This window comes from Haliotis rufescens, unplaced genomic scaffold, assembly GCF_023055435.1.
Source record: "Haliotis rufescens isolate VD_foot unplaced genomic scaffold, xgHalRufe1.0.p SCAF_2, whole genome shotgun sequence".
Classification (NCBI taxonomy): Eukaryota; Metazoa; Mollusca; class Gastropoda; order Lepetellida; family Haliotidae; genus Haliotis; species Haliotis rufescens.
Genome location: NW_025963890.1, coordinates 64897269 through 64920347, shown reverse-complemented (window position 1 = coordinate 64920347; position 23079 = coordinate 64897269). Strand labels below are relative to the sequence as shown.

General features: G+C 39.9%; 1 protein-coding gene across 3 annotated transcripts in view; it reads left to right on the top strand.

Annotated features, from left to right (window-relative positions):
- The window catches only part of LOC124129149 (receptor-type tyrosine-protein phosphatase epsilon-like), a 117535-nt gene that overhangs the window by 11128 nt on the left and 83328 nt on the right, over positions 1-23079 (top strand). For 2 of the 3 annotated variants that reach the window (XM_048400384.1, XM_048400382.1), the window contains 20 exons: positions 1056-1205; positions 1642-1785; positions 2813-2903; positions 4846-4874; positions 5074-5279; positions 5676-5763; positions 6402-6472; positions 6667-6703; positions 7595-7692; positions 8024-8152; positions 8744-8892; positions 9932-10067; positions 10630-10761; positions 10953-11046; positions 11974-12047; positions 12241-12375; positions 12748-12870; positions 18383-18528; positions 18637-18772; positions 19470-21660. In XM_048400384.1, the coding sequence (XP_048256341.1) occupies positions 1056-1205; positions 1642-1785; positions 2813-2903; positions 4846-4874; positions 5074-5279; positions 5676-5763; positions 6402-6472; positions 6667-6703; positions 7595-7692; positions 8024-8152; positions 8744-8892; positions 9932-10067; positions 10630-10761; positions 10953-11046; positions 11974-12047; positions 12241-12375; positions 12748-12870; positions 18383-18528; positions 18637-18772; positions 19470-19544 (2243 nt within the window). In that variant the 3' untranslated portion in view covers positions 19545-21660. Of the gene's footprint in view, positions 1-1055; positions 1206-1641; positions 1786-2812; positions 2904-4845; positions 4875-5073; positions 5280-5675; positions 5764-6401; positions 6473-6666; positions 6704-7594; positions 7693-8023; positions 8153-8743; positions 8893-9931; positions 10068-10629; positions 10762-10952; positions 11047-11973; positions 12048-12240; positions 12376-12747; positions 12871-18382; positions 18529-18636; positions 18773-19469; positions 21661-23079 lie in introns of those variants that run through there. The other variant, XM_048400383.1, reaches the window with a different exon arrangement.

Here is a 23079-nt window from a genome sequence, read left to right as displayed (position 1 = left end):
ATTGGCTATTTGGGCTCGATTTCTTACGGTCTGTTTTCTGATTTATGGATCGTAGACTTGTGTAGTTGACCTTGAGCGCACTGAGGGGTGCAGACCATGAACATTGTGTTCCAATGTCTGTAAAACATACACTGAGACACATTGAACATGTTGGCTGCCTCTCACTGAGTTCTTCCAGTTCTACAAATTCTTAGGCGTTCATCGCTTTGTAGACGACGCATTCTCAAATCTGATCCCAAATAAAAGGAAGAATAGAGAGCTTCCGTGTTACTGTGGATAATGAAAATCAACACTACAAATGGCACTGAGCGATTTCACGACCATTCACCAAAGTGTCAAAATCAAGAATGCCCCAAAACCCACGATCACGGAGGAATTGTTTGGTCCACGTGCAACGTTTCGGTCGTGTTGGGACGTCAGAACCAAAACTTGGTGATCCCCTACTTCTTTGCTCATAATCCCCTACGTCTTTGCAGACTGTATAGTTACAGACCCATGGACAGCTATGCGTTTTACGTTCGACCTCTAAAGGTACCCCGAAAGTGACATTTGGTTTTGTGCAATGTCAGTTGGGTGGCATACATTGTCGATCCGTAGAACTCAAGTTTGTTTCCTCACCGAATGCGCCAAAATATGTCAGAAACAGAACATATTTGTGTCGTTGGTGTCTATCTATAGATACAAAGAATCTTCAGCTGAAAAGAAACATTTATTCAGTAGATATAGAATGACTACTAAAACATATTTAGTTTTGTTGACTACTCTATCAATTATATCTCTGGTTTAATATAAACTTTAAAACTTATAATTCGGGTGAACACATGACAAATATCTGGCCACCATGCTCTTAGTAAACTTCATGGAAACCATTAACTTACATGTTTACTGATACAAGTATTAGTATAATGTTTGTTTGATCAACAATGAACACATTACACATTGGATATATCAAAGTGTGTTATGGCATGGGACTGACAGCTTAGCATAAACTGCCAGTTTACAAGCTAAACAAATAAGTCTCAACTCAAATGTCTGTCTTTATTATCATCAACCAGTCTGTTCCCCGGGGTCATACGGAGAGAACTGTGTGCTGAATTGCTCAAGAGGATGTGTCAACCAGACTTGTGACAGGACCACTGGACGTTGTGACATGTGTCTGGATGGATGGGAACACAAGGACCAGAACACATCAAGATGCGACAAAGGTAATCCTTGGAGCATCTACATCGTCTGTAGTGTTGATACATACGTATACGAAGAATACAATAAATAATAAATAATAGTTTGCAAATATTCGGATTATGGTGTCAATAAGATAAGTTCAAAAGTGCAATAGGTAAGTGCAAGAAAGGGCAATAGGTAAGTGCAAAAAAGGCATTAGGTTAGTGCAAGAAGGTATTACCTGTGTCTGTTAAACTTTTTGAGTAGCTTTAATAATTCACCCAAAAATTGCATCGATATGTTGAAATTGTCAGGAGGTAAACATCCACAAACCACAATAACCCAATGAAATCCACACAATGGAAGCAACATTAAAGAACCTACACTCTAGAATCAGTGGGAGTTTCCGTCTGTGATATTAGGAGTTCGTAAAACGGGTGCATACTAACAGATTTCCAAACTGTTTCATTTTGGTTTCAGAATGTGATGATGGAAGGTACGGTGAACAGTGTAACGATGAATGCAACATCCACTGTGTCAATGCTACGTGTCATCATGTCAATGGTTCCTGTACTCATGGCTGTCTTGACGGAAGAAGTGGCAAATATTGTGAAGTTTCTGAAGGTAATTCTGTCATGGCGTAATTCAAAGTAATAAACAAAGTTATGTAAAGTAAGTTTGCAACAACTCGATCACAAACTTTACCATATATTATAGAGTTAGCTAAACGCTATAACGTGGTATGGACACAAATGCACACGTTGCACATTACTCTCTGCATGGAGGGAGGAAGGTCGGCAGTTCGTTTCCCATATCATAACTGTTATCCTTCCTTGTAAGTTGACCCGTGAAGATCCGGGACAGAATAAGTCTTCAGCAACCCATGCTTGCCCTAAAAGGCGACTATGCTTGTCGTAAGAGGCGACTAATGGGATCGGGTGGTCAGGCTCGCTGACTTATTTGAAGCGTGGATCGATGCTCATGATATCAATCACTGGATTGTCTGGTCCAGACCGCTGTCATAAAGCTGGAATATTGCTTAGTGCGGTGTAAAATAGCAAACAAACTAACCAACCTGGCCAGCTGCAGCTGGAAGGCAAGATGATGTGTCATGTTAAATCTGGTATATCAGTAGGCTAGCTATAAAATACAGAGTAGTGCATTCACTTCGCTATATAAGTGAAATAACTTGAACGCGACGTTAAACCCCATTACACTTTGCCCAGCCCACCAACTAGATCATCATGAGTTTTAAAATAATGTTCTGAAGGAAAGTGATATATACACATATGGAGTCCTTTTCTATGAGCACATGTTGCTATTATTTCACAAAGTGATTTATTTTGAAGAAGAGGCATTGCAGTCGTAGAGCTCCTCTCGCTTTGAAACCTTGCAGATAGTTTGTGCCACAGATTTGTCATGTATATGTTTTAGAACTGTTTTTTTAGACATTTCTATTTTATGAAATGTTTCTTTATATCAAGTTGCTTGGTATTTCCATTATTTCCATAATTCCTGAACACTCCAAGCCATCGTCATCATATTAACCATCATCATTACATGACTATCAATTTTGACACTATTCCTGTGACATTGTTACCTCCTCTGTTGTACCTGCACACCTATTACCTGTTACCTGTTACTATTGCAGCCGAACACCAGAATGTAAAACTCATCGCTGGACTTCTTCTCTTCCTAATTGCTGTTATAGCAGTTGTAATGTGTGCTGTTGTCTACTTTCGGTGAGATGTTGTTTTCTTCTTATTTGCATGGACTAATAATATCATTACCCCAACCACAACCAATTACAGAGATCAAACTCTAAGATGAGATATATAGAGAATACTACACTCATTCTCGTTAGATACCATTTTTACGAAACGAGTGGACTTTCTATGGTATCTGACCGAGCGAAAGCGAGGTCAGATACCATAGAAAGTTCACGAGTTTCGTAAAAATGGTATCTAACGAGAATGAGTGTGGTATTTTATTTATTACCCACGTTAAATATATATTTAAGTGTAAATACATAACAACTTTCGTTCGTTGACAGACCAAACTGAAACCGGTTGCAAAATCTGGTTGCGCATGAATATTGATATATGACCAAATATGGGCATTGTTGACATGTTTATGCATACGCATTAACAACACGCGCCTGCTGTTCTGTTTGCAAACAAACCAGCACCGACGCTCAAGATCCTTTTGGAAGAAAGTCTTCAACTTATGGTAATTCAAGCGCCATGTTGTTAGTACGCAGGACACCGATAAGAAAATTTGAAATGTCACATTAGCGCCGCGCTTTGAATATCGGACTAACAGTCGGTTACACTGCCGGGGTCCCGTCTGTGCAATCAAAATGGTTCGGTTTCCTTGATCTATCAGCTGAATTTATATCATGTCCGTTCCATTTTGGAACAGGGAAATCAGACTGTTCGCCAAAGACATTCATGTTAACTGTACCACCCTAAATACTGAAGACGTGAAAATCAACAAACTCAAATCTGCTTGCATGTCAGTGACAGCTTCGAACGATCGAAGGGCAAGGTCGCCACCGGAATAAGAAAAGACAACCGCGATCCACTCACAGCGTTTTACGCTAGAGATAGGAATGTTATTGTTCACATTTGGGATGTTTGGGGCCACAAAATCAGAAGTCAGGCACACTTCCACGGAGTTTTCGAATGATTTGTATCGGAACTGTGAACTTTAAGTGATCTGGTCGTGCTGTCGTGTTCGTTCACCCATGAACAACACCTCCCGAAACAGCGCCACAAAATACGCTTCAAAGGGGACACCGATGGCACAACCGGATCATCCCAAGTAAGTCTCGATATCTGTTCAGATAGTTTAAACAGACTTCATTTTACCACGCTTATCCTTTTACGTTAAATCAAATTGAAAGTTGCGAAATTGGTCGGGTGCGTCACGCTCAAGGGACGCGCTCGATCGGCAGTCGTACATTGTAAATCGATTTATAGATCTAGCTCGATTATATGTCTGTAGAAGCTCTATGCATAACTAATATAGAATGCAAACCGAATTTGATGCGTGTGACTATCTTGTTTGGTTTAATAAAATGTTTGTAAATATCTCTCGTTCTCATGAATTTCTTCAGTTCTGCCTTGTAATCGCAAAATGAATGACGTCTTGCGATTTTTTATGAATGAAAAAAGTAGTCCCAGTGTGACAGAGGTCACGGTTATCCAATCAAAACGAACAAAACAATGTCAACCTTGTACGACACAGGTGTGACGTACGGATTTAGTATCTTACCACCTGTATCTTCACCACGTGGGTAATAAAGATCTTTATTTGAGCAGTCGGTAGTTTTACTCTTGAATGTGATATGTGACTGAAATGTTAGTGATTTTCAGCATTGCTTTTGTTGTGTTGGTATACATTTGGTAATATTATGGACATTTCTCGCAACGAATTATTGGTGAAGAGTTTAGCAATAATCACTCACTCATTCTCAACCAATCGAACAACTTTAAGACCTCTTATAACTACCGAAAGATAGTGCAGTTATTTAGTATTGATCATTCATTTCATCAATGATTAAATCAAAACAAATGAATAGACACAAATGAATATCTGAGTTTGAAAGTAAGAATCTTGAAGAGAAATGTTCTACATATAACAACCCAAAGCTTATCTGTAAATATCTTTGTTTTTCTTTAGAGAGCCGTTGAGAAGATTAAGAGGAAAAAGTAAGATAAAGCTGAATCAACGTATATGTGTACTGTCATAAGTCACTTGCAATAGTAACTTTTGATAATTTATTCATGTCTGATTAAGTTTCAAATGGTTCTTGTTTGATTTGTTGACATGAATGTTTGGTATGGTGGTCCAGATCTATTAGCTTCACATGTAGTTGTTGGTACCGGACTATTGCTATGCTGTTTTCAGAGACTGGGGAAGACATGACCAACGGTTTGAGCTTCCCTATGGCAGCCCGGGAAGGCCAGGGTGCATCGGAAAACGGAGCCGTCTACGACGATGACGAGGCTATCTATATCAATGTTCCCAGTAGTGTTCCAGTGGCAGTCAGTGGCCTCAAGGACTTCGTTGCAAAGAAGAAAGCCACAAAAGAAATCTTGGTGAAAGAGTATGCTGTACGTATTGTGAAGGTCTTGATGGACCCATGTTGCTGAAACTTGGCTATCCTCCTTCTAAGGATCAAAGGCCTGATTTTGTTATTCGAGAGGAATTTACTAAATCTGATATGGCTCTTTGTCTACATGATGCGCGAAGCTGTTCCATTCATTTTACATTAATGTACCCTTTACATCGAGTTTTCACACTTCCTTACCAACTGCCGCTTACGTTTTAAAGAAACTGTTGTGGGTGCTACCGGTACAGCAGGACATACGTTTCCCGAACACCTGGTGTCATCACTAATTTCAGTGATCCATTCTTATATTTTTCATCACTAGTGGACCTTTTGCGCCCTATGGAATCTGTTCTGGCAGATATTCGAAACTGACGTTGCTCTGGTGTTGAATTTACAGGAGCTTCCCAAAGGTCTGACAGCTATTCACGACAAAGCACTGACGCAAGTGAACAGTCCAAAGAATCGATTTAAAGGCATTTACCCGTGTAAGGCAAAGGCTTATACCTTTCACCACATCTATCGATATTTAACGTTGACGTAAAATATAGTTATTGTACTGTGCATCCACCACAGGCATTTTATCCAGTCTAAATATATCTATTATTAATGTACAACTTCTCGTCACGATATGGCAGAAATATTGCCGATGTGACTTGGAATGTAAACTCACTCACTAATATCGTAAAACATGAGTGTGTCTGTGATATATTTGTATAAAAGTATAAATATAAAGTATGTTCATAATACTATTAAATTTTGTTTCGCCGAAACACTGGGGAACAGTACCATGTCTGATTCATTTTGTTCATTTTGTCAAACGATTTTTTCTGATTTTGGTTCGCCTTGTAGTCTTTGGTGTGTGTTTGTATGTCTTCTGAGCGGATTCATAAAGCTGTTGTGCTTCTACAAAATGTAAAAAATGACTTTTGAGGAATTGGAGTACTTATTGTAACAAGTGACTGACATCGTTGCATAGCACCCCTATACAGGTACACACTATTTTGTAAATGTACTTGTTGCATGATAACTTCCTATGATGTATCGGCGACAGGTGTCTTTTGATGCAGTTTTGTATACCTGAATGCATACATTTACTGATTAGAAAGACTTGATTTTTTTTAAGACAACCACTCTCTGGTCGTGCTGAAAGGCCCGAGTGGAAGCAGTGGCTACATAAACGCCAGCTTCATTGATGTAAGTTCAAGAGATTCAGTTACATGATATTTGGGATAAATGAAGAAGGAATTCATTAGAGACTCTGAAAGTGAACATGTCTGTGAGTTTGTCAAGCCATCCACACAGTAAACTTGATGTGTAGATCCATTACACTTTATAACCCACCAAGTGTTGAAGGAAGAATGATTCAATTAAGGTTTCTTGTTTTGCAGGGACCAACAAGGGGAAAAAAGTACATTGCAACACAGGGTAAACAAACTTTTAGACGTCAAAGTCTGCAAACGTTCATATGCCTTATGTACGACCAACCTTCAATAAATAATTAACAATACTGAGCGCAGTGAAGTATACTGATATTCAACCCATGAGATGGTGAGGTGAGGTGAGGTGAAATTTGGTTTAACGTCGCGTCCAAGATAATTGCACTTATATAGAGACGTCGTTCGGGACTTACAATAATTCTGACACTTCTTTCGTAAAATCAGTATGGGGGCGGTCGGGTAGACTAATCGTTAAAGCGTTCGCTCGTCACGCCGAAGACCCGGTTCGATTCCGATCAGTAAAATGAGTGAAGCCCTTTTCTCGTGCCCCCTGCCGTGATATTGCTGGAAAAGTGCTTAAAGCGGCTAAAAACATACTGACTCACTCACTCACTTTTCTCGTATAATAATGTATATATATCTATGTTACCATATGGCCATCTCATTGGAACCACCTCTTTGGTCTAGTGGTAGAGCGTTCGCCCGGAGAGCGGAAGGTCCGGGGTTCGATCCCCGGTCGCGTCATACCAAAAGACGTTAAAAGATGTTGTTACCCTGTCTGGCGCTCGGCATTAAGGGTTTTAAACAAGACTGGTCGGCTCGGGGTCAGTATACTGTGTCTGAGTGGGGTATTCATGTTAAACTGCGGCATGGTATCTCAGTGTGCTAGCACTATAAATCTGCATCAGTCCGGACTAGTACAAGGAGCCACACACACATGCACACACACACATGCACACACACACACACGTGCATACACGTCGCTATAAGTGCAATAATCTTGGACACCCCATATGGACATACGTTAAACCCCATATCACCTCACCTTATTCCACCCCTAATGAAGTCATGTTTTCTCAACTATCCCTTGTGGCGCCAGGGCCCCTGCCTCACACCGTCGTGGACTTCTGGGAGATGATCTGGCAACAAAACGTGCCTGTCATCGTCATGCTGGCCAATATCATTGAAGATGGAAGGGTGATGTCTAATTTTAATATGACTTGATGACCTTATGATGTGATAAATGAATTAATCATCATTTAATATACTCAACATGCTACTCTTTGTAATCATTATGCTTATCCAAATATACACAGCCTTTTAAAACTGAAATGAAATAAATGTAGAGCAGAACATGCATATCCTTTTCGTAGACACCTTGTGTCATCACTTATTTTCAGTGATTAGTTCATATACTTTTCATCACTATTTCTTTTCTTCTATGGCCCATGGAACTGTTTTGGTAGATATTCGAGTCCGGTGTTGATGTTTTTAAATTTACCATCTACGAATGTCCCTTGTACAACAGAGACGGTGTGAGCCGTACTGGCCCAATGAACCAGGCGAGGATTCCAAGACGTTCGGCCCCTGGAAGATCACAGTAGCTGACTCCTGTCCCCTTGCTGACTTCACCATCAGAACGCTCAAGATGAGGAAGGTGGGATTGACAATTTCAATTAGTTATTAAAGCGAAGGTAGTGAATTAGTCCATGACCGTTCCTTCCAGTTTTACCGCTCCGTGGTGCAGCGAATAGAGCGTCTGCCCGGAGATGTCGGTTGTTCGATCCCCGGCCGCGTCATTCCAAAAGACGTTAAAAGATGGTACGTGGTATTACCCTGTCTGGCGATCGGCATTAAGGGGCTAAAATAAGGACTGGTCGGCTTGGAGTAAGTGCACTGTGTCTGAGCGGGGAATCAATGTTACACTGTACCACGGTATCTTGGTGGACTCAGTGGACTCAGTGGACAAACACTCGTTGCGACATAAGTGCAATAGTGACCGCCACGTTAACCTCCAATATACCTCACATCCTTCCAGTTGTTGTTTGGGTATGGATAGACTATGTACCGAAGCCCTCCATTAATTTTGACCAAGGACCCTACAAAAACAATTGGCGGTCTAGTTTGGCAATTGTCACACTTCTGAGAACTAATAGTCCCTGCTGACAACTATTGCCGACATATAGAGAGTGATTGATATTTGTTTAGGTTTAAGCTAGACCTATATGCATAAGCATATCTTCCACAGGGAGCGACGGAGAAGACCGTGAAACATGTTCACTACATGGTGTGGCCTGACAAGGATGTGCCAGACAACACCATGTCTCTGGTGGACCTCAGGAACAAAGTCAGGACCTTCTGTGACTTTGCGGAAGGTCCCATGGTGGTACACTGCAGGTACAGCCACAAGTGGAGTGCAGTGCAGTGAGTGAGTGAGTGAGTGAGTTAAAATCTAACGTCACATCGGCAAAATTCCAACCATACCGTGACGGGAAAAAGTGATGCATCATTAATAAATACGTTAAGACTGAATGAAACCTGTCGTCGGTGGGGGCGGTGGTTAGCCAAGTGGTTAAAGCGATCGCTCGTCATGCTTAAGGGTCGCGGTCGATTCCCCACATGGGTACACTGTGTGAAGCCCATTTCTGGTATCCCCCACCGTGATATTGCTGGAATATTGCTTAAAGCGGCATAAAACCAGACTCACTCACTCACTGTCGTCGATGGACAGTACAGTTACTAGATTATATTTATAACTAGTTTGAGAGTGTCTAAATGTATAAAATTTTATTCAACAACGCATCAAGAAAACCAGCTAGAAAAACGGAAGCCAGCAAAACCAAAGTAATAGAACGGAGTGTATAGAAGAGTGTGCAACGGGATGTTGTCAATAACACAGGCTTGGATATGTTCCAGTGCCATGTTCATGACCCAACATTTGTGATGTATGTGTTCATACAGCGTCATTGAACTGTGATTGCATGTATTCTTTAAAACGGTTTGTCAGATAAAGTACTTTTCAATATTAGTACAGACACGAAAGGATCCTGGTTAGAATAGGTCTTCTTCGGGCTCGCTGACTTGGTTGATGCATGTCATCGCATCTCAATTGCGTGGATCGATGCTCATGATATCAATCACTGGATTGTCTGGTTCAGACTCTATTATTTACAGATCGCCGTCTTTGCTTAGTGCGGCGTTAAACAACAAACAATCAATACCAGTACAGCTGACAGAGAATACCACGTTGTGTCTGTCCACATGCAATACTGACTTATGTGTCGTGTATGTATAAATAGCCAAATGCCCTTAACCTTCTACATAGACCACCCGGGGTATCTTTTTGTATATTAATGAGTATATATCAATACCAGCTAGCTGTAAATAGGCGTGGTAATGTTTTGTCGTGGTTATAACTTCTTTGTTCCCTGTCCAGTGCTGGCGTAGGCAGGACAGGAACTTTGATTGCTCTGGACTCTCTGATAGAAGACGCAGAGACCCGCAGCAAGGTGGACATCTACGGCTGTGTCTGGCGGCTGAGGAACTTCAGAGTCAGCATGGTGCAGACACAGGTCAGTAGATACAGGGAAGCCTCATCAGGAAGGGGAACAAGGGTTTTTAGACATACAAGGCAAAGTATAAAACAACATCTCAACAACTGTATTTGTCTGAAATCAGGATCGTGTCATCAATGGTACTGCAGTGATGTTAATGTGAAACAATTTGAGATAGTAGTTTTGGGGGAAATCAGACGTATCAGATCAGGCAGGGTATGAGAGTTAATGAGTGATCGAGGTTAAACGTCACTTTTAATATAATTTTGTCCTAAGATAGGTTGTTGAATGCCAGAGGAACGCAGGTGTAAGTCGTTTACTTTGATGATGCTAACGATCATTGGAATGGTGTTGAGAGAATGGTCAATATAGGATTGAATACGATTTGTGTGTTTCTGAGCAGCTAAGATATGAAATTCTGCACAGTAAATCTCTGCAAGAAGTTTTATTGTGCGAGGTTTTGCTGTTTGTTTAGATGTCAGAGTTTACTTTAAGGCGTCTTTTTAAATATTCGGATAATTAATTTTTTTATGTTTACACACGTGACTTTAATGTCATATGGTTTGCATATATCCCATAGTCCCAGTATGTGTTCCTGCACGACTGCATCCTGGACGCTCTGTGTCATACAGTGCACCCCACACCCGCCAGTTTCTATGACAACGCGTATAAACAGCTGAAGAGAGACTCTGGCATTGCTGTTGCCTATCAGGTGAGTGCTGTGTGCCTCAAGTTAACCTTGAAATGATGCAATGGTTGTGCATAAACATGTGATAACATTGTGTGAACTTGCATGATTATGTGTTATATCCCCAATACTCAGAGCATTGCTCCTGATATCAAATGTTTCTGTTTGGTATTAGTGCTGGGTGTGCATTAACTACTTTCACATGTTCGCTCCAGAAACTCAGCGAGTGTCCTGAGACAGATCATCTAAGTGACGCTGCCAGAGACCTGGAGAACATCAACAGAAACAGGAGCGAGGACATTCTTCCTGGTAGGTTTCGTCGTGCCAGACTCATGGCGGGATAGGGTAAGACTGGAATCTCGCTATACCATCCAGTCACATCGGTAACCTATAGCTAAATAGGTACCGCATGAAGAGGTACTTTGATGGACTTCTTTGATGGAGTCGGTTGCTAATTAATTTTCTACATAATCCTTTCCATGGTTCACACACTTTTGTCAATGATGCCAGAGTGACAGGATCCAACTGGTGTAGAAGGCTTCCTCCTGGAATTGTAAAATGCCCTACGGAGCCGAAATGGAGTAATGATTGTTTGCCAAACAGTGCTAAATGAGGTGAATACAGAGGATGTTCAAAACGTTCGAAACCACAGTCATACATTGCGCCATGACGACCACAAACTTGTGCACAGGTGCACTGTCCTTTTAGTCTTTATATTCTCACGCAATTGCTTTAGCAGATAAGAATAATATTCACGGGAGATAGTCCACCATTCGGATTTCTTCAGAATCCCAGAAGACCCGAGCCATCACGTTGCCTGTTGATGATACAGGCTTTGCCTTCTTATCAGGAGTTGGCGTTAGCAATGTCTAGATTATTCCTCAGACGATTCTTGATAACAGTTTTGTCAACAGAAAATATCTAGTCATTTTGATGAGTGCATAAATATGCTACTTTGTTGTATATTTGGTTCACATAAAGCCTGTAAGAATGAAACGTATTGTACATGCAAAATGTTAAGTGTGTATTCTACGTCCTTCTAAGTTCGGCTCACATACTTTTCAGGCTGGTATTCTACTGTAAGCATGCCTTGTCACCTCTTATGGTGTCGGGACAAACAACTACATGTTATGTCGATGCAAAAAGGACGAGACACAAGGAGTATGAAGGCCCAAGTATGAAAAGGTTTAATATGAAAAGTACTGTCCATCTTTAAGTGTACCTCTTTTATTACAGGAGACAAGCATCGCGCTATTCTCTCAACCCATATTGCAGGAGGCACTGACTACATCAACGCCGTCATCGCACCGGTAATTGTCCCCAACATGTATCACATGTTCTTTAAACGTTTATTCAATATGATAAATATTTATTTGATATATGTTGTCATAGAAATTATGAACAATTTGGATCCTTTCATATTTTCTTAGCCAGTATTTCCGTTATCAAATTTTATTGATATTGTTATTTCTTATACATATCCCAATATTATTCATATTTCAGTCGTATGAGAAGCGGGAGGCTTTTATCCTCACTCAAATCCCCCTGACGTCGACGGTGGTTGACTTCTGGCGACTGGTCCACGACTACGACATCCGTGGCATTGTCCTGCTGGAGAACTACACCGACTTGGACGCAGTGAGTCTCGGCGTCAGGGTGTAAAACAATAACACAATACAATTTGAATACAACCTGATAATATTGTGTTTGATAGGCATTACTTAGAAGTTGACGGGTGACAAGGTAGACACAGATTTATGGATAACAACTTAACAGTATTAAAGAAGTTGTTTTCATAAAATTGTGTCTACCTTGTAACCTGATAATAAAATCCAATTTCTAATCTGAAGGAAGGACATAAACACTTTTAAGCAAATAATGTTTTACCTTTTCAATATACACGTGAAATGTTTTACGTGTGAGTCACTTAGAAATCGTGACATAAATATATCTTATTTGTTTTAGTTTATTACCAACAATTATCCATTTTTTTTTATGTTATGAAATCAGAAGTGTGGCGTGTTCTGGGCCAAGGACAACAAGCCGGCCAAGTTTGGCCCCTTCAGCGTAGGTGAAGGCAAGACTGAGAAACAGACCGGCTTTACCATGGAGAAGATCTCCTACAGTCTGGGGGTAGGTATAAAGGACACTGATGGCTTTCGCACGTACACATGTGAAAGTATTATTCATAGATGAGGCATTGCCGCTTGTGAGTATTATTAGAGTGAGTGAGTGAGTATGGTTTTACGCCGCTTTTAGCAATATTCCAGCAATATCACGGCGGGGGACACCAGAAATGAGCTTCACACATTGTACCCATGTCGGGAATCGAACCCGGGTCTTCGGCGTGACGAGCGAACGCTTTAACCACTAGGCTACCCGACCGCCCCGTATTATTAGAGAGATGTACCACTAGAGTTATAGAATGGTACTCATTCACGATCACAGATGACCAAGGAGTCTCTTATACACAAGGAGGTGGGTTATATTTCATTACATTATAGTGGGACGTGATATATCAAGATAGTATATATACTAGGATGTGGGTTATATTTCATTAAATTGTGGTGGGACGTGATATATCAAGGTAGTATATATACCAGGAGGTGGTTTATATTTCATTACATAGTAGTGGGACGTGATATATCAAGGTAGTATATATACTAGGAGGTGGGTTATATTTCATTATATTGTTGTGGGAAGTGATATATCAAGGTAGTATATCTATTAGGAGATGGGTTATATTTCACTACATTGTCGTGGGAAGTGATATATATCAAGATATCAAGAGGTTGGTCACATGACCGCGAAATTGACGTTAATAAGTGTATGAACGACACAATTTGACGTTCATACGTTTTTCACGAGACCGTGTTCTTGAATGGCGTAAACACTGACGGACTACTTCCACTTTCCTGGGGAAACCAGCATGAAAACATACATAAGCGTTTTTTCTGATCACTTGTAACCTTTATTCTTGTTCTCAGCGTTTCAGTATACATTGAGAAATGTCAGAGAACTTGATACCTTGATTGTTCACGAATAACCGCCTAATGCCAATCCTAATGAATGAGTAAGTGAGTTTTATATGCCGCTTTTAGCAATATTCCAGCAATATCACGGCGGGGGACCCCAGAAATGGGCTTCACACATTGTACCCATGTCGGGAATCGAACCCGGGTCTTCGGCGTGACGAGCGAACGCTTTAACCACCAGGCTACCCGACCGCCCCCAATCCTAATGACCAAGCAAAGAAATGCACATCCAAACTATCGTAGTATCGGCTCGATCCGTGTCTGGCTGACAGTGACAGTGTCAGTTAGACGCATCTTTAATCACCTTTCAATGATCGGCCAGTTGATCAATGATGACGTCGACTAACACATGTAACCGCCACAGGTTCATTAACAACTTCGGAAATCTCTCCCGTCACGATTATCATGTCGGCCATTTTGAAGTCATGTACTTGACGTAAATGTCTTACGACGCGCTCCGACGTTCATACAGTTTGGCCCTCACTCTATGAAGGTTCATGCTCTAATGAACTAACACAAAGTGAAGGTCAATTCTTAATTTCATTGTAGTGGGAAGTGATATATCAAGGTAGTAAATATACTAGGAGTTGGGTTATATTTCACTACATTGTGGTGGGAAGTGATATATCAAGGTAGTACATATACTAGGAGGTGGGTTATATTTCACTACATTGTAGTGGGAAGTGATATATCAAGATATAGATGATATCAGTAAGGGATCAGAAACACTTCTGTTAATCTCGGGAAGGTTCGGTCGTCTCATGGTTGAAGCGTTGAATTGTCAGACTGATGACACGGGTACGATTCCCCTCATGGTGTTATGGCGTCAGCAACAGTGACATGGTTTAGATAGTGCTAAATACGGCGTAAGCTATTCAGCTATAGCTGCAAAAAACAGATATTGTTTTAATTAAAACTACGAGCCAAAATATTTGTGTCCTTGTGGAAGACAATTTATTTTTTCAACAATATGAAGCATATTATTTTCTTTCAAGAACTTAAGAGGACAATATATGTTTTTTGATACAATCACAGGGCCCCTCCGCAGAATATCAAATGGTCGGACACTAAAACAATGTCTCCAGTTCACACTGAATCACACTACATTTGTCAACCATACGGGATATTAGATACATGTTATACATTAGTGTTGTGTGTGAATTGATAATGAGGGCATACTGTTTCTGTTCAAGCTTTATAGTTGCTTGCTCTCATATGCATAAGTAATCCTATGATGAGAATAGTATATTGGCATCACTGTGACATGCCCAAACTACTAGTATTACACTTTCACTGTATCATTGTAAACGACGCGAGCCACAGCGCACGGTTTGTCTGGGGATATATTGTGTATGCAATTTGGAAACGTATAATGGAAAATGTATTAAGCGATATATCGCATCGAACAATGAAGAACGAAGCGTGGTTTATGTAGAAGGGAATGTTCAAGTAACTCTCCATTCCTTGAAAAAATAATCGACCATTATCTTAAGGAATGGAGAGTTACGAGGATATTCCTCTCCCTAAAACTCATTACACTTTCATAAAATATTCTGTTGTGGAAAATATTTGAAAAATAAACCAGAATGCTTTGTTGTCTGTATTTATACTGCGTGAGTCGCCCTTGCGTGATGCACGAAGAATGCGTTCTCTAGCGCTGTTGCACGTGCGCCAAGCTTCGTCGCGAGCTGACATTTACAATGCATGGTACACGGCTTTTCATAATTTTGTTGGGTCCTAAACTAGTATTTATCGATTGCTTGCATATTGTCAATACATGCTGACGGGAATAATAGGAAATATAGAGCCCCGAACAAGGATATATATATTACCTGTTTTGTATTTCTCGTCAAAGGTTTATCTTATTACTGTAAATATGAACACTGTTGTAGGTAGCCTGCTCTAACACAATATTATATACATATTATTTTGAGCTTTTTAGCAGTTTGCAAAATTATGAAAATATTTAATAGTTAATTTCACACGATTCCTTCATGTGCCACCGCAGCTGAGGTTGAAAATTACACGATATCAGATCAAACGACGCGGGTTCGAATCCCACTGGGGAAACATGTTTTCGGAAAGAAATTGAAATAATTTACTGTTCTGTCCTAAGTGGAAATTAATTCGAATTTTGGTTCAAGAATAATGTATAGTTGACAAACAACTCTCCATTCCCGAAAAGTAATGGAGCGTTCAAACAATAGAATTACGTCACAGATGTGTTTTAATTCGCGATAAAACATTGTTCTATCATGACGTCATTTCTGGAGATTCGAATATGCGCTCGCAACAAGATAACGTCATATATTGGACGACGTTATTTTTAGTGGGTTCCAAGTGACTAGTAAGTTGTTCCCCATATATGTAGCTGGTCTACGCAGATAAACACGTAAAGCGGGAGAGATATAACAATCGGTATTGGGAGAAAAGGTACAGATAATCGACGTGAGAACTACCCAACTTAACCCACCTGTTCGTAAAATAGACTTGACCGACATGTCCGAATTATATTTGGGGAGTCATCATTATTAAAATTTGGGTAAATATTTTTAAAGCTTGTACAATTTATCGTCACCCTTAAAGAAGTTGTACCTGGTGTTGATATCTCATATAACAAATATATGACTCGTGGTCATTGTTTATCGTACAATAAAACCTTGCAGGGAGATTAATCCACTCGACGTTGCATCCCTCATGGCTTATTCACCCTGCAGTGTTTTATTGTAAGATAAACAACTCCCACTCGTGGGTTTTTTCCTAAATATAGTTCATGTGTGGAATGCTAAGTGGAACATTAACACTGCCACTTGAACATAGCTATTGTCTACATTAACGAGACAATAAAATCTCCAAGTACAAAATATAATTATTTTGTCAAGTATTTCATAATGTATATTAACGATGATGAATGACAGATGCTGAAATTACAGAATATTATCACGTGACAAGGATATCCACAAGGAATATGACGGTTTCAAATCAACAAGGAAGCATGTCTCGGACTGATGAAACTGAAACGCGGTGATTGTCGTGTCAACAATAATATACATCCTTGTGCAATTAAGTATACATGACTTACTGATTAATCGAGACTCTTTTTTTTGTGTGGTATATTTACAAGTAGGTACAGAAATTCTACACCAATTCAACAAGGAAGCTTATGCGATGGATGGTAGTAACTGATCGGTCGTGCCGATATTAAAGAGGAAACTTGGTTTGGTGATGGAGGATAGTAATGTGAACCAAGCTTGTACAATTTCACAACCAACACGCAAACACACACACATGCTGTGTTGATCACGTTGTTCCTGCTATGTGTTCCTTGTTCCCGTGTAAACTTGATCATGTTCTACATTCCCATGTAGAACACTGTAGCCAACAAAGCATTATGTTCACTAGATGTTAGCCGGTCTGATGACGTGCGGTGATCAGATGTATTTTGTCTGTCGACACTAGTGTTACTTTCATGTTAATCTGATAAACCGGTTTATGTTCATAGATGTCACTTTCTATTTGATTATGTATTTAGTATTTAATGCAGTTGCAGTCTAGTGATATAGACGTGTGAAATACTAAACTCGAAAAGGCGGTGACATGTCCGTGACAATCTTCTAATTACATGCGAAAACATCATATACCATAACACTGGAATGCTGAATGACACATGTACAACTTTGTAGAGACAAACATTCTGTTTTTGTACACGTTTCTCATTACCATAATGCTAATATGTCCTCACACATATATTTCAGTGTAACATTAAGCGTCTGGTTGCTTCTAAGTAGCTATATCCATGAGGGCTTTTGTTTCTATTTTGACCTCGGCGGTAACTTATAACTGGCATATGATGAGTGTGTGTTTGTTGTTAAACGCCCAACCCCAACTTATATGTATGTGGACAAGACACAAATCAGTGGTTGGTATTATGAGCAGATCTGAAGGGCTTTTGTTTCTATTTTGACCTTGGCGGTAACTTATAAGTTGCGTATGATGATTGTGTGTTTGTTGTTTTACGTCTAACACCAACTTATATTTATGTGGACAAGACACAAATCGGTGATTGCTATTATGAGCAACGTCCGTCGTACGACAACACGCAAACCACGTAGCAAACACATGCACGCACGCACGCACGCACGCACGCACGCACACGCACGCACGCTCGCAAGCACGCGCACACAGCAAAAACATTGAAAAACACAATTCACGGAGCCTGGTCGCTAGATATATTTGGCAGCCTTGTACATATTTCAACCTGGAATTACGTATGAACACTAACACGCACGCACGCACGCATGCACGCACGCACACAGGGGGAAAAAGTAAAAAGTAGAGACTGGCTTATCAAACTATACTGTATTCCTTTTTTGTAATGAGATGAGCACGGAATGGGATGTGTCCCCATGTGATTTCAATGTGCGAGCTCGCCGATGGTTTGTCATCACTGCGTGGGACGTTGTTCTTGATCTCTATCACTGGTGTACCTTGCTAGGGACTCTATTATATACAGACCACCGTCACAAAGCAGGAATGCGTGTATTACTGACCCCAGCGCGCATCAACTGACTATCCCACTTAGATCAATATGGGTTTGTTTCTTCACGCAGACCGAAGAAAAAGACGTAACTGTGTTCCGGTCTTCCGCCTGGCCTCAGAAGAGTTCACTTCCGGAATCCCCATCTAGCCTCCTGAGCTTAATCGACTTTCTCAGACAGTGGAACACCGGGACATCACCCCTCCTAGTTGTCTGCAGGTACTTATAGGCTACACATTCATCCGCAACAGCATTCTATATCTCCTTTTGTTTTCAGTCATCACCTGGCGTATATTATAACTGACATGGTACCTTCTTCTGTTGCAGCGACGGTGCCACCCGAAGCGGTCTGTTCTGTGTAGTGGCCAGTGCAGTGCAGCGACTGCTGTTAGAGAAAGAAGTTGCCCTCCAGCAGACGATACGCAGCATACGTTTTGTCAGAAAACAGGTTATTCCTAACCGGGTATGGTGTTGCGTTCATTCAACAAGTTTATTAAGATAATCAATTATAGATTACTATTTGGATCATATACATTGACACACATGGACATTTTTTCGAGTTACCCGTGGTTCGAGACAGGCGTAGTGGCGATGTGGACTTTTTGTACTCATGCATATTCTGCCAGAACCACAAAGTTGTATCGTCAAGTTAACATTTGTCATCACCATTCCCCTTCTGATGTATTTTTGTCACCAGTGGGGTATACTTCTAAGACACTTAATTCTTGCTTTCCGAAAGCAAACACTCCGGTTAAACTGAAATACTATATACAGGGGCGTTAAATTAAATTCAATTGATGACGAAGTATGTATCATCGTGACCTTAGATATTCATGTATTCTCCCTGAGTGGTTGGTTCCGCTCTCATGTCCAAATCAGACACAGCAGTCAATGGTCATTTGAGAACAACTGCGGGAACACTTACAGATGCACCGGCGGAGGTTTGCAATCAGACCCAACCTTGAGAGCTTCAAGAAGATGTTTCCGAATATAGACATATGGTCATGTCGTTCAAACTGTTGACAGTACATTAAACTATCACGTCTGACAACACAGTAATACAAAACTTTGTGTACATTAACCTGAATGTAATCATAAATAATCAGTTACAGTGACCTTGGTTTCGAAGTTATGACTGTTTGTTTTTAATATAATTTCAGGAACAATTTGAATTCTGCTTTGACTCTGTGAAGGTCTACATGGACAGTTCCCAGGAATATTCAAACTTTGCTTGAGAAGAATATTTTATTGAGTTCAGTTAACTTTATCTTTGTGTTTTTCTTTTTTACGTTGTTATAATTCCACTATGTTATTCTTGTTTTTTTTCATTTATTGAAAATATGAATACAATTTTTGTGTTATTTCAAATGATTTCAAGTCCACTCTGTGAGAATTGTTTACGTGAAATAATCTGAATACTATCTCAGAAGCTTTAAAGATACATACATGTAACTGACATATTTATTTTCAGATTGGTCTCGTCAATGTGAATACTTTTGTGAGAGTACGTTTGGTTTGTTCTTAAATATTATTGTCCAAGACTATTGGTTTTGTTACCACACAGTGCGACGTAGATTAAGCTTAGATAAAATCAAGATATGTTTACAAAAGGGTATGACGATATATATTTTCCTGAATGCCTCGTATTGTCAGGCTGATATCAACTTGTCAGTATTTTCAGTTACTTTGATTATTTGTTTTTGATTCATTTTATATAAATTACTGTTTCATTTTTGTTTAATAGCTTTCCTCCTTGGATTATAATTTACGTGCAAACGCGGGATATCCTCGTAACAGTTATTTCTATTGTTAAAAAGTGACTCATCAAATAATAAAAAAAACTCAAATGTCTGATTGGTTTAGAAGGTTTGCGTTTCCTTAATGCTGCTTTCAGGTAGATTTCCCGTTTATTGTTCCTGGTTTAGGGACAGTCTTTCCATGTTTTTGTTCCTGCTTAAATGTATATGTAAATTTAGATTTTTCACTTGCATGTCGGCTGTTGTTTAGAGTCCACTTTAGGCGTATATATCGATGAGCAAAGTCATCTGGAAAGTGTGAATTAAATTAAAGCCCATTTATGACTCTATTTTTAAACGATCCATTATTTTCCATAAATGGATAGTTGGGGGTATATAATGTGCACTTGGAATTAACTGAACTATTTCGTATTTTGACAATCAAGTGAATGATTCCAATCTTTGTCCGAAGCTCGTGTCGCCAGCGGGTTCGAACCTGCATCCTATAATTTGAGGACGTGTAATAGTCAACCTCGGCTTCGGCGATACATGACAGAACGTTGTTAAAATAACTATTACATATTTTTATTTTGTATAAAATGTAAAGGCTTAATGAATTATATGTACAATGTTGTGTATGTAATGTTACCTATAACAATGTTCATACTGAAGTTTAGACAATCCTCTGATAAAAAAAAAAAAAACTTCTAAAAACCAGAAGCTTATGTGTGCTCTACATTTCCTATTGCCCTTATCAACATGTACTAAAAACGTACAACCGATGGATAAAAAACTTGCTTAGGTCCCCGTGAAATGGCTAAGCGCCTTGTACCATGTATTGCAAAAGTTCAACACTCGGTGGAGCCTGGCGCAAGTAGGGATGTAATGAAAGTCTGAGAAAGTAGGGATGTGTTTTAAGCCCCAGAACAAACAAGTAACAGTTAACAGTTACTTGAACAAATACAATTGAAACAGAAAATTAAACTTAAGAGGTATGATCAGTAGGGTTTTGCAGTGATTCCGTTTTAACTGTGTTGTTCAACTTGTTTTTCATTTATTGTATTTGTTTATGTTGTAATATAATCAAAATACTTCATTTTAATATTCTCCTGATTAAATATCCTATTAATACTTTAATGCCGCTGTCGGTCTGGAAAACCCGACTCACACAATCTCATACAGTCGCCTCAGAAATACCATGTTTGATTCTAATTCAACAGAATTATATGTGCGGAACACAAAGTTATGAAAATACACAAAATAAATGAAAGATCAACATTAGAAATTGTTTAGCATTGTTCATTAACATGTTTTTATGTATGCGAACTAGACACTCACCAGCGTGAACAAGCTTGTAGCATGGACGTTGACATTAAACAGTCAATAGGACAGAACGTTCGTGAATGTCCCGACCTGTTCAGGTGATTAGAGGGAAAGGTTAACGACACAAGCGAGGTCTAGATGTCAGCACAACACCTGACATGTATTTTCAGTTATATTGCATGTGTTGTTTCAGAATATTCTATATTTTTTATTATTTTTGTTATTTTTATTCTTATTATTTGAAAACTTATATTTTTTCTATTTCTAATAAATAAAAGCATCCTAATTATGACAAGTTGTGCGTCTTTCTTTTCAAGTCGGCCTTTACAAGAATTGGTTTTGTACCACATGTTCCCGTTTTTTCAGGTGAACAATTGGCTTGCCTTTGCATTTGTTTGTGACGGGTGAAACCTTTTTGTGAACACCTGGTATTATCACTATTTGATAGTGATTCATAAACACATGCTATTGATATAGTCGGAAGCTTTTGGCAAAGATTTCTTATGAATATGGACAGGGTTTTGTCGCTTTCATGCATACTGAAAACACTGAAGAAGGACGACACTGCGAGTGAGGATTATGGGTGAGGTCCCCAGCATCCCCATCTTCCCGAGTCAAGGGAGTTAACTGACTTTAAAAGTGCAGTTTCCACCCTTGCCGAACTAGCCTGGAATTCCTGGGCTCGATCGTAGCGCCACCAGTGGCTATTACCAATTATATCCCGTCTAAGCCTCTCCTATTGACCAATCAGATTCCACCTCTCGTACCACTTGCATTTGCTTCAAACAAAATGGCGCCGCCAAGTCAGGACCATCTGCTCGACAATCAAGATCTATATTGTGATAAAACGGGTCTTACATCGCGAAATACATCAAATCACGCGAGCGCCTTGATTAAACACATGAAAAGATTTTGAAGATATCTGTTGACAGCGAATTGGCGGTGCAGATGCTTTGCAAATCCTGCAATCGACCGAAATCTGCATGACAGTTTACGAACCGGATTTCGATTTCCTTGCGCGATTTTGATTGGACTATGCATAGACTCGTTAGTCCAGCCAAATTGTAACTCCATAATACCAGCCTTGTTCGGCAAGGGTGGAAACTGGACTTTTATAGTCAGTTAACTCACTTGCCTCGGGAAGATGCAGCATCCCACGCCCCATGCTCGTCGTAAGAACTGACCGAAGAAAATCTGGTGGTAGCGCTCGGTGATTAAGCTCAGGTGGTGCGGCTTAGTCATTAAGACCGGGTGTCATCGTACCCGAATTGCGTGGATCGTTGCTCATGCTGTCAGTCACTGTTTTTTCTGAATCAGATTCGATTATTTACTGCCTGCCATTATACACCTGGGATGTTTATGACTGTGACGTAAAAACACATTCACTCACTTTAATTTGAATTCAATTCAGGGGCGGTGGGGTAGCTTAGTGGTTAAAGGCTCCGATCCTCACCGCGAAAGCCAAAGTTCGATTCCACAAATGGATACAACTTCTGAATTCTATTTCTGGTGTTCCCCGCCGTGATATTGCTGGATCATTGCTGGGTTTGTTTCTCCTCGTATAACGACAGCCACTGTGTCCCGGTCTTCCCTAAGAGGGCGGATATCCGTTTCGTATATTTTACCCCCTTAAAACATGATCTAAACGAGAAATGTGAGTCATATTAACAACGAAATTGTGCATTGTATTTACATGAGTTTACATCTGTAT